Source organism: Bos indicus x Bos taurus, chromosome 6 (assembly GCF_003369695.1).
Source record: "Bos indicus x Bos taurus breed Angus x Brahman F1 hybrid chromosome 6, Bos_hybrid_MaternalHap_v2.0, whole genome shotgun sequence".
Taxonomy (NCBI): domain Eukaryota; kingdom Metazoa; phylum Chordata; class Mammalia; order Artiodactyla; family Bovidae; genus Bos; species Bos indicus x Bos taurus.
Window position 1 is genome coordinate 67,320,720 of NC_040081.1, and position 12,366 is coordinate 67,333,085.

The 12,366-nt window shown below is 41.0% G+C and overlaps 1 protein-coding gene across 10 annotated transcripts in view; it reads right to left on the bottom strand.

Annotated features, from left to right (window-relative positions):
* Positions 1-12,366, bottom strand: part of FRYL (FRY like transcription coactivator) — a 269,105-nt gene that overhangs the window by 13,595 nt on the left and 243,144 nt on the right. For 6 of the 10 annotated variants that reach the window (XM_027544457.1, XM_027544458.1, XM_027544459.1 and 3 more), the window contains 4 exons: positions 12,064-12,072; positions 11,478-11,681; positions 8,680-8,847; positions 2,466-2,716 (listed from right to left, as the gene is read on the bottom strand). In XM_027544457.1, coding sequence (XP_027400258.1) covers positions 2,466-2,716; positions 8,680-8,847; positions 11,478-11,681; positions 12,064-12,072 — 632 coding nt within the window. The remainder of the gene's footprint in view (positions 1-2,465; positions 2,717-8,679; positions 8,848-11,477; positions 11,682-12,063; positions 12,073-12,366) is intronic. The other 4 variants (XM_027544460.1, XM_027544456.1, XM_027544454.1 and 1 more) reach the window with 1 other exon arrangement.

The following is a 12,366-nucleotide window of genomic DNA, read 5'->3' on the forward strand; positions in this document are numbered from 1 at the left end:
TCTGATTTCACACAACCACCTTAAAACAACTTCATCCTACAATGGGGCTTCCCAGGTGGCTCAATGGGGAAAGAATCCACCTGAAATGCAGGAGACACAGAACACATGGGTTCAATCTCTGGGTCAGGATGATCCCCTGGAGGAGGGCATGGCAACCCAGTCCAATATTCTTGCTTGAAGAATCCCATGGACAGAGGAGCCTGGAGGGCTACATTCCATGGGGTTGCAAAGAGTCAGACATGTCTGAAGTGACTGAGCAATCCTACAATATGCCAGGGCTATGGAATAATTTCAGTAACTTCTATGACTAATATAGCCTAGAATGACTTCATTTTAAATGGTCAATTTCAGAGTCTTTTTATTTGAACAGGCCCAAATTGGCAATCATGATACTTTTTAAGTTTTTGTCATGTACTTTTGTGTCAAGGGCTATATATTAGGTGCCTTACATGGGCTGTTTTCATTCAATCTTCACAGAAACTCTATGACAGTTAAGTGCAATTATTCTGATTTTTACCAGTGAAGGACAAAAAGTTCAGTGAGGTTAAATGATGTGCCTAGGCTGCTGGGTAGGAAATGACAGAGCCAGAATTTGAGGCCAGTTCTATGGGACCAAACCCAGTATTATAAAGCCATGACGCATGCTATGTGCCCAGCAGTGTGGCAGTAACAGATCTGACTCAAAGAAATAGAAGACCTGGCCATTTTTTTTGAGGAATCTATAATCCCCACAGTCAGATAATATATACACACAAATATAAGACAATGGAGAAAAAGGTATACATGGTATTTGGGTTGAGCATCCCATAAAGAAACGTGTGACCCTGGGTCTTGAAGAAGTGTTTGGAGCCAGACTCCATAAAGAAATGTGTTACTCAAGGTCTTAAAATTGTGTATTTCACATTACAGGCCTCCACAAGGCCATTCAGAAATTACGGAGCAATTCATATAGAAGAGAGGGATCTGAAAAGACTGGGGAGAAAAGGTCAAAAGGAAGCAGACATGTGAAGTGAAAACTTAAATTCTACCTCAAAAAATTTAATTTTTAAGATGTCACTATGGTGATTGATTTTAAGAAAATGTATCCTGTAACCTTGAGTAGATACACCTCTGTATTTACTAAGGATATTCTACTTATTGTTTCATCTTTAGTACTTGGCCAAAGTCAAGTCTTTTGTCTGCAGCCTTTTAGAAAGCCCGATATCTGAGTATCTATCACTGCATCATTCCTGACTTCTCTGAATTCGTGTATGATCAATGATGAGTGAGTACATAGGCTACTGTCATAGCCAAGTCAGTGACATGAACAACATGTGTGACCAGGATCCTTTGTTAATATCTGAGTGTACACTTTCAAATACAGGTGAACATTCTAGCTATACTGAGAATGAAACACCTCCTTATGTGCTGTATATATTAAAACACTGTTATCACTTGAAGTATAAATAAAAAGCTTTTATTGTAGGAGTAAAACTCTGATATACTTGATCATTAAATATTAAATTTTATATGAGCTTCAAACTGTTGAATAGGGAAATAGATATACTGATAGATAATGCATTAAATTAGATGTCTTTATAAAGAACATTATTTTGAGCTACAAATATTTATAAAATTAAAAATATAAAAACAAAACAGTAGATATAGATTACATCATAATTCTCATCACTGAAGAACTATTTTGTGTTTAAGTAACATAAGCCACCAAAATTTCCTTTAAGAACTTTATGTAATAATTGATCATTCAATTCTGTCTGGTAAAGAATCTGCCTGTAATGTGGGAGACCTGGGTTTGATCCCTGGGTTGGGAAGATTCCCTGGAAAAGGGAAAGGCTACCCACTTCAGTATTCTGGCCTGGAGAATTCCACGGACTTTATAATCCATATGGTCACAAAGAGTTGGACATGACTGAGCAACTTTCACAATTCCGTCAGCCCGTGAGTAGAAAAAAGTCCTGTGTGAGATTTCTTCATACTTCGTGGTAATTTTGAATGTATGATGCATAAACATTTAAAAAGAGCACTCTAACATTTGACAGTACTAAGAAATGATACTTCTGCCCGTTATATAAGTCAAACATTATAACTATTGGTAATAAGACTATAATTTTTGGAATATATTTCAGATCTGTTGTGGTATCCAGAAGTTCCTTCCATAATTGTGATACTTGGCTCCACCCACGGCCCAATATGGATTTCAGCACTTGGGCACTGGCATTCTGCCCAAATAGGTGTTTGGTGTACTTCTAAATATAGACTGCCCCTCACTGTGCTCTGAGAATGGCCTACTTGTTTTTCTTTAAGTGAACGGCAGTAACAGAGAGTAAAACCATGGCAGGAGCTCATTTTACCTTTAAAATGTACACAGAAATGAAAGTCAGTTTACTGGAACAGAGGGTCATGTTTGGGAGGGGACAGGGTAGAAGCATCCCCTCATCACCGTGTCCGCAACACTGTATTCTCACCTAGACAGCCCCGAGAAGTCTGCTTCCTCCTCCTCGCACCGCTCGTCTAGTTCCTTCAGAGCTAAGGTGACATCTTCTTCACAGACTGACCCGGGGTAGCTCTCAGGACCTGGAGGCTCCGGCAGGTCTGTCTCCTCTAGATCCAGAATCCCTTGACACACAAGAGAGTCCTGCTGTTCTTGAATAATATACGACCCATCATCTTCAAAGGCGGTAAGAACCTGTTCCTCCTTTAATACTGAACTTGTATCCTGAAAAACAATCGTATTTTTTTTTTTTTACAGACTTTTAACACATTAAAAAGCAAATTTTGCCAACACAGAATAAATGACTGTTGCCACCAATCTACATTTATTTTATTAGGCAATCTTCATTTACACAGTCTGATTTTTGGAGTTTTGGACTCTGATCACATAAAATTGTTCTTTTTTTTTTTTTTTTTTTAATAGTTTCCAGTTTAAAACCCTTTGAAATTAAAGTGTATCACCAACTGCCACACAGAAACATCAAGGAGATCTTTTTTCAATAGGACTCAGCTGTTTACTTAGAAACATATCCTTTGGGGAAATATCTTCTCTCCCGCATATTCTAATTCTCCATAGGTAGAGCTTTATATTACAACTATAAATTCTCTTATGGAAATGTCATTTCTTTCATTATGCTAGAACTTATTCTCCAATGAATTCTAGATGTAAGAAGGGGAGGTAATTCAAAATGCTTAACCCGTTGGTTCTGCGGGGCTACCTGTGAATCACGAACAGGTCTTGACCAGTCAGGATGCTGTTGAACAGAAATGACGAGAGCAGCCTGACTGGAATAACTGAGCTGGATACCTGGGATGTATGATTTGCTTTCAGGTAATAAGATTATAATAATTTATTTAGATTTGAGTACTGAGACATCTTCACCACTGAGTTGAGTTCAGAAAATGCTGGAAAATTTTAGACTGTTGTACTCTTGAGAATTAAATGAACTATAAACTCACTTATCAATGAGGGAAATGATAACGGAAAGCGTGTTGTGGCATTTTTCCCCCCTATCCATTGTAACGTTACTGAAATAATGTTGATACATGTGCCTGGCTTGGAGTAAAAGTTCAACAGGTGTTGGCTGAGTAAATGAGCTACCACTACTGAAAAAGAAAAATCCTTCCAGGGTGTAGATCATGACATATCAGCACCAGTTTTAATTCGCATGGACATTAGTTCAATCAGTTTGAAAATAAGCACTTAACGGTCTCTCAGTTTCTTTCAGGACTTAGACCTAAGGTTACTACTGATCAAACTGCAGTTTCTCACCTCTTTCTCACAGATGAAAATACAATTTTCCCTTCCAAATTATGAAAAGTGAAATCCAGCGCCCCTGACCTTAGACCAGTCTGGGCCTTTGTTGTTTAGTTGCCCAGTCGTGTCCGACTCTTTTTCGACCCCATAGACTGGAGCCCTCTAGGCCCTCTGTCCACAGGATTCTTCAGGCTACTGGAGTGGGTTGCCGTTTCCTCCTCCAGGGGATCTTCCCGACCCAGGGATTGAACCCCTCTCTCCGCATCTCCTGTATTACAGGTGGATTCTTTACCACTGAGCCTCTGGGGAAGGCCAGGTCTTAATTTACTCACCTGTAAATTCATGTATAAAATGAAGGATTCTGGGCTGAGTGCTCTGAGATAAATTAATAACGAACTACAATTAGTGTGCAAACTAATATGGGGCTAGTTATGCAAACCACAATAATATACAGTAGAGTATGGTAAGTGAAAGGTATGACAAAGATGGGGTAGCAATAGTGCAATGAATGTTTCTGTCCCCACAAAATTCATATGCAGAAACCCTAAGCCCCAATAGGGTGGTGAAGTGGGGACCTTGGGAGGTGATTAGGTCGTGAGAACTCTCATGAATGAGATCAGACCCTTAAAAGAAGAGGATAAAGAGCTATTCTGTTCTTTCCCACCATGTCAGAACGCAGCAAGAAGAGCTCCCAGGAAGAGAGCCTGCGCCAGACAGCAGTTGGCTGGCACCTTGATCTTGGAGTTTCTGGCCTCCAGAACTGTGGGAAATGCATTTCTGTTGTTGATAAGCCCCTCCCACCCCAGGTGATGGAATTTTTGTTACAGCAGCCAAAGCTAAGACAGATGGGAAAAGGACCTAGAAGATACTAAAGGCACAGAAATGCGGCAGGAAAACACGAAGTATACTAAGGGATAGTTATGGAGAGAAAGTACAAACTCTGAGTCTTCACAGGATGGTGCTTTATAAATAATATGGTATAATCATTCCTTATTTGGTGCAATAGTTTATATTCAATACACTCTATTTAAGGTTTCCATCTGAATTTTCTTCTTAAAGATTTGGCCATTAAATGACTAAGAATTAGTTACTTGGAAAGATACTGTGAGTAACAGTGCCGAAGACACTGCTACACCTAGAATTTTTATTGGTATTAATTTTTCCTTGGGCATCAGTTTGAACATATCGTACTGAAATGATGCACCACCAAATTTCTTGGTTTAATGCCATTACTTTTCATTACTGTATACCTGTAAACACAGGTATTGGTTTTCATTACTGTATACCTATAAACACAGGTATTATTATTTGTTCTTGAATAATAATTTGAAAATACATGTTTCATCTAAAATTATAATGTATGCTGAAATTTTCTAGTAACTCCTGGATTTCATGAAGAGAGAACTTTTTGGCTAATGGAATGAATTCCACTATTATATGTAAATGGTGAGAATCAAATTTTCTTGAACATTACCTTATTGCACAACGACTCCTTCTGTCTCTGTCCCTCACACACACACACACACACATACACTTTCAAAGTTTGATTTTGTATAAGCAATATAATTTCTGGCATGCATGAATTGGTATCTAAACTATTATAAATACTAGAAGAAATCCCTCTGTGGAGGTTCTTCTGATAAACACAAGGATATAATCCCTTCTAGAAGGAATTAGCCAAGCAAGAATATTGGAGTGGGTTGCCATTCCCTTCTCCAGGGGATCCTCCCAAACTGGGGTTTGAATCTGGGTCTCCCGCATTGCAGGCAGGCAACCTGAGCTCTAAGTTTTCTGTCTTGAGGTAGAATGCTTTAGCCTATTATGGCTTCCTAATATTAACAAAATTCAAGGGCAGAAATTCAAATAAACATTTCTAGGAATTTTTTTCTTTAGTTCATAAAATATTTCATCCAGTGAAATTAACTGCTTTCCTTATCTTAAGAAATTGCTTTATAGCGATATGTATAGTATCTGTAACTCATATATAACTTTATACAGTAGGATTATGATTTTATTTATTAGTGCTTTTATACTTTCTTTAAAGGGGCAATTTTGGGTTACGTGACACTATTTGTCACACCAGGAAAAACAAACTAGGCCAACATATCCAACAGACACAAACCTGAATCATACTCTTGTGGACAACTGTTCTTCTGGTGAATTTTTATGTCAACAGAATTATTTTTAAATGAAATAGTATGTTTCAAAAAATATCCCCATTCTCCTCTGTCAGTGTTACAAAGTTTATAGTGATAAGGAAACACACTATTGTAAAAAGAAAAAACATAGTAAATTAAAGCGTTTTTCCTTCATTTAAAAAAAAGTGTCCTTGGGAACTTGATAATGCGTCGGAAGTAGGCCCATTAGATACTGTTGGATAAATGAATGACTCATCTGAAATAACACAATTTCCAGTATGTATGGGAATACATATGAATTTCCAATTCATTTCCAATCAATGTGAATGACTTCCAGGAGGTAGCTTACTCACTTACTATGAATACAGCTATTTTAATAACCAAAACTAAAAGACTTTCCTGTTTGTTCACTATTTTTGTAGTTAAAACACAGGACCATTAACCATATCGCTTTTGTTAAAAAGCTATTTTCCATTGTTTCTAATGAGAATGTCTGCTGACTTATAACATGCTATGAGCTATCCTGGACACAACAGATCAGATGATCAATGAGTAGCTAATGCTCACGTCACAGCCTTCCCATACTGAAAGGAATATAGTCTACTTCAGGTGCAGTTCTGAACACTGTCTGCTCCCTTCATAAACACCTTCCTGTCCACGCACTGTGTCAGTTATGGCCCCTTATCTCCTGCTAATATGCCTCTGGTGTGTCTCTTCATCTCAGCCTTCTCCAGCCCTCCCTCCACTAAAACACTGGTCAAACTATAACCTTGCCTGATGACAGACTGCAAGCTCCATGGAGGAGGTACAGGTACGAGAACACACTCACTTTTCCACAAAAAAGCCAAGATTGAAAAAAATAAACACGATCAGATTGTGTCCTTCGGGCTTAAAATCCTCTAGTTGTTGCCTGCTGTGTGGCTTCTAAGATCACCCTTGTGAGCACCTGGTCCCCTCCAGCTCCTTCTCTCCCAATGCCACGCTCTCAGGTTCCCTGCACTCCAGGCCCACAGGCTGACATTTTAGCTTTTCAGATACATGGGTGCCTTTTCCACTCCTGTTTCCTGGGCCCCGAACTCCCCTCCTCCACACTTACAGTGACTGGCTCCTTCTCATCACTTGTTTCCACCAGATGCTACCCTACCTAAGTGTCTCCCTCACCAAGTCCATATTCTCATTAGATTTTCTTAATATGGGTAGAAAAGGGATCACTTTCTGATATATCATTGATATTTTATGTTTTTACCTGTTTACTGTGTCTCTCCTGCTCAAATGAAGCTCCATAAACCAGAAGCCTTTGTCTGTTCCACAAAGCACTGTGTGCCTAGGGCTAGGACAGAGCCTAGCACATGGCAGGGCTCAGTAAACAAAGATGCTTAAATGACTGAGTGCTTGGGTGCCCTGGGTATTCCCACCCAGGTATCTGGGACAGGGCTTGGCACATAATTGGCATCTTTGGAAAGAATGAAAATTCATGACTTCCTATTGTTTCAAATAAAGCCTGCCTTTAGTGGAACCCAGCGTGTCTTAGGTCCATCCGTCTTTCCTCCTGCTGCTGCTGCTCCTCCTCTTCTCTACAAAGAGTGATTCCTGCTGCTGCCTGCACATTCCATGTTGTTTCACATGGCCGTGTCTTTCTATACCACGTCCCTCTGCCTGCAGTGTCTCAAATGCCACATAACCCCTAATGCACAGCTGATTGGTTCTCACTCTGAGTTTTCACAAAGCCTTGAGCATGTCTGGTTCTGAGTTTCTCATACTGACCTGCAGTGCTTTTTTTAAAAAAACTTCTCTCCCTTAATAGCCAGTGGACACTCTGAGGACAATGTCATGCTTTACGCATCTTTTCAGCACTTAATGGAATGCCCAGCATCTAGTAAATCTCAACGAATATTTGTTGAGTTATCTAAGCTTGAGCCATACTAATATGAACATTTAAAAAAGCTACCCCCCAAAAGCCTTCAGTTCAAAATACATCTGCTTACTGTAAAGACGTATGATACACTGTTGGCGTAATCACAAGAACATGAGATTTCTCCTTACTCAGACAATAAGATCTAATAATTAGACTGGTCTTGCTCTGATAACTATATTAATTTGGTTAACACTGAAAAAAGTGTAGTATTTTCCTGATACCAGGGCATAACAGCACATATGAAAGAGCTATAGCAATTACAGTTTTTTAAAAAGAGATATCTACAGTAGTCTTAAAAAAGCAACTAAGAAAACGAATACTCACTTAGTTTTGGTCATTAGCTTGGAATCTGGCTTACTTCTCACAGGCCTTTCCAAAAAACATAATACTGGTAGTTCCACAGTCTTTCTAAAAGGTTTCATTTAACCAATCGCTAACACAGCTGGCCTGAGGTTTTCATCCCAATTACAGCACCAATCACGAAAAAAAAAAAAAAAACAAACCCAAATACAAAGCAAAAAGAGAAGAAAAAAACAAAAGCAGTCCTTCAGCACCCGAGAAGATGCTCCCATCCCCGGAGAAGCGCCGGTACATTAACCTAATCACGTTCTGCAGCAGGAGATGCTCATTAAAAACACTTAGGGTTATTTTTAACCTGTAGGTCATTTCCTTAATCCATCACTTTTTTTTTTTCTTCAGTGATCAGATTTGACTATTTCAGTTGGACTAAATCACTTAACCAACAGGTTAGAAATACTGCAAACAAATCAAATAATTAGCATATCAGATGAAAACTCCTTTGAAAGAAAAGCAAGGGGTATCACAGATTGCTAAAAAGAGCCCAGATTGGCCATGCACCAGCCCCCATGACTCCCCACCTCAGGCAGCTGGCTGTTAGCCTTATCTAGAGAAGCTTCCAAACTGGGGGTCTCATCTCTGATTTGCAGCACTTCTTCTGTGGAGAGGCTGCCAGTGGAATCTTGAGACTGAAGAAGTAAATCAGAATGGTCCGGCAGGGTTTCGTCTGCAGCAGAATCGTTATTTAACTGAAAGGAGAGACAGTAAAATAAGGAAATTTATTTAGGAGTTGGCGATGGTCACTAAGGCTACAAGAAACCTGTGTCATAAGATATTCTGAAGCCATAGTTATAAAGAGCTTCTTTGACTTCCTAAGACCACCTTTCCCCCTCATTTCAGTCTGTATCAGAATTGGTGCGATTAATGCAAGCAGCTAGTTCATCAGTAGAAATGAAGTCTCCATTAACACGGATTAAATTTTGCTGAATAGAAACCACCAAAATGGAAGAGCTCTATATGACTCTGGTAATCTTCATCTAAAATTCTTATTTTTATGGTAATGTCTTATGTTTTCAGTTGGCCTAAGGATTCGCGAATGCAGGGGCTTTTTTTGCCTCCCTGTGGCTTTGGCGCAAGCACTCAGTGGATTCTCAAGAAGCAGTGTTAACTGGAGGCAGGTGCTTAAGTCTGAACTGGCCATTAACTTACTGAACCACAAATCAATACGACAGAACTTCAATAAGACAAAAAGAGTTAGGACAATAAAGCTGAAATGGCAGGCCAGCATTAGTGGGTTTATGTTCTTTGAAAACTAGCAGTAATCAATTAGAACAAAGAAAACACTACCATTTTTCTTCTTTTAAGCAGGGCTATACATTTTTCATGGGTCAGTATTTAACATAAGGAAAATCAAGTTCATGATTTTGAGTAGATAAAAGCAGAAGCTAATTTTCTCCCCCTGTGAGGAGGAAGTAGCATCAGATTCTCTTCCAAACTCACTACCACTATAACTGGGCTTCCCAGGTGCTGCTAGCAAGGAACACGCCTGCCAATGCAGGAGACATAAGAGATGCAGGTTCTGTCCCTGGGTCAGAAAGATCCCCTGGAGAAGGGCATGGCAACCCAATCCAGTATTCTTGCCTGGAGAATCCCATGGACAGAGGAGCCAGGCGGGCGACAGTCCATGTGATCGCAAAGAGTCGGACATGACTGAAGTGACTTAGCATGCATGCATACCGCTATGACTAGGGTTGGCCTTATGAAGAGACAGTTCTGCTCCAAGGCTCTCATGGAAGCTAACCTTTGTTCAGCACTTACTATACTGACTTCCCCATGAAATTCCCCCGAGGCAAGTGCTGCCAGGAGTCCTGTTTTAAAGGAGAGGGTAGATAGGTAATGACCATAGTTCCACAGTGGTTTGGTGGCACGATGCTAGTCTCTGAGCCTCCGGTCTGGCCCCGGGAGGGTCTGAGCCTCATTCAGTGAGTCACTGCTGCCAGCAACTCACCGTTCCTTTAAATGCACACAGTCCTGGGGAGGAGCAAGCCTTAGGTGGCATCCAGACTGCCCTGCTCAAATGCACTTACAGGCTGTGTGTCCTGGGACAAGTCACTTAGTCTACAGAGCTGCAATCACTGTGCTTACCTCGTGTACTTGAGGGGAGAGGTATAGTGACTAATCCATGTAGAACACTGTGACCAGGGCCTGGTGTGTCTCAGACACTCAGCAAGTGGTAACTGCTGCTACTGTGTCAGCAACAGCTTATCACTTAATACGTGACAGGGAGTTAGGGAAAGACACATCGGCATAATGGTGAGATGCCAAAACAGGGCAGGTGACAAGAAGCCGGCCACAAACCGACAACTGTACATGTTGTCTAAAGGCCAGCTCAGCCTGGCCATTCAATAGCACTGCCAGCACTTTACCAGCAGACTGAGTGTGATGCGGATGGGCCAAATTAAACAGAGGTGCGAAAAAAGGCCCTCATATAAGAGGGCTGTAATGTGGCTGCCACCTGGTCTTCACCAGCTGATTCCTCATCGCATGGGCCTTGATGGCTAATCCACACCCCTGCTCTCTCCTTGTTCTGCCATCTTCAAGTTCTAACCTACTGCCACTGCAAGTTCAGCCTTCCCCTCACTCAGTATTTGGAACACACAGATGATGCTTATAGCCTTCATTTTCTCGTCTCTCTCTCTCTCTCTCTCTGAATCTCTGCCACTCACCCTTGGAATGTAAGTCAGAACTTCCATATAACTGACTTGATCTTGCAAAGGGAGCAAAGTTGTGCTCTCTCTTTCCACACTGACAAGGAAAGAAAAGCAGATGGAGAATTAACCAGTGCTGGTGTTTGCACTGATACCAAAACGTATCATTCAGGGCGAAGGCCTCTAAAAGTGCCCAGCGTAGCTCACTGTGACTAGGAGAGAAGCAACAGAAAATACGTCTCATCAGCTCAGAGGTGCTGTCTGTGCTCAATCATGTGACTCTGTGATCCCATAGTCTATAGCCCACCAGGCTCCTCTTCCATGGAATGTTCCAGGCTAGAATACTGAAGTGGGTTGCCACTGCCCCTTCAGTGCTCCCCTTGCTCCCAACCTAGGGGTCAAACCCGAGTCTCTTGCATCTCCTGCATTGGCAGGTGGATTCTTTTACCACTGTGCCACCTGGAAAGCCCAAGGGGTGCACAGATGAAATGCTTAGTTCCACCATGAATCATGGAACACTCCATTGCTGCTACAGCCTTGTGTTTTCATTTCAGCACATGCATTTTACCCAGAAGGAAATGAAAATCCGAATATCGAGCAATGGTAATTACTAAGTTGGAAGTGAAGACAAAGAGGAGACCAGCTGTCACTGTACAGAAAGCTAAGTGTACCATCTGCGTGCGTGAGAGTATCTGGCTTGCTGTGAGCGCCGCCTCCTCTTCCGAGGACTCGTCTGTGTCCTCCTGGTTTGTCAGGTTCAGGCTGGGCGTGCTGCTGGAGCACTGGTACTCCTGGAGCGACGGCGTGTCCCCTTTGTCGATGCTGTCCAGTGAGCGCCTGCGGACTCCCCAGTTGAAGTTGTCCATACTTTCACCCTGGAAAAGCAAGGCGTCATTTCTAAGACCTCGAACACAAGCTTATAAATATAGGGAAGGTAATACACTGGGAGAACATACACCCAGATGAAAAATACTCAGTGTATTGTCATAAGCAGAGATTCAATCAGCCCTTCAGTTTTTTGAAACTTTTAAAACATCACTCAATATTTATAATGTTTAAAGAGATCAAAGTATGTGGTCGATGACCTGTTTTAACTGAATAGGATTCTCTTGACTTTCTATCTAGGGGCGACCAACTAAATCGACTACCTAGGCCATTTCTACTCTAATACACAAACACAAATGAGACCACAAAGAAGACAAATACGTTCACAGATGACAACAAATAAATAATCCAGAACGCCAGGCTGCAACTTACCTGCAGCTCCTGGATAGCAAAAAGGAAAACACACAGAATTAGAAAGAACGAAGACACACGTGTAAATATACACTACACTTGTGGGGAAAAAATGCTCGGTGATTCTCAAACCCAAAGACTGATTCAAGCTCTGGATGAAGCTTTGTGCAGGAAGTCAACACGTGATTCACATTATTTTTTTATGTAGAATATATCGTGGAAAAAAAGACAGACACTTAAAACAACATTTCTATGATACACTCTGGCAACACAAACTTCAGGAAATCTTTAAAATTTACATAGATTTAATACTGGATACAATGC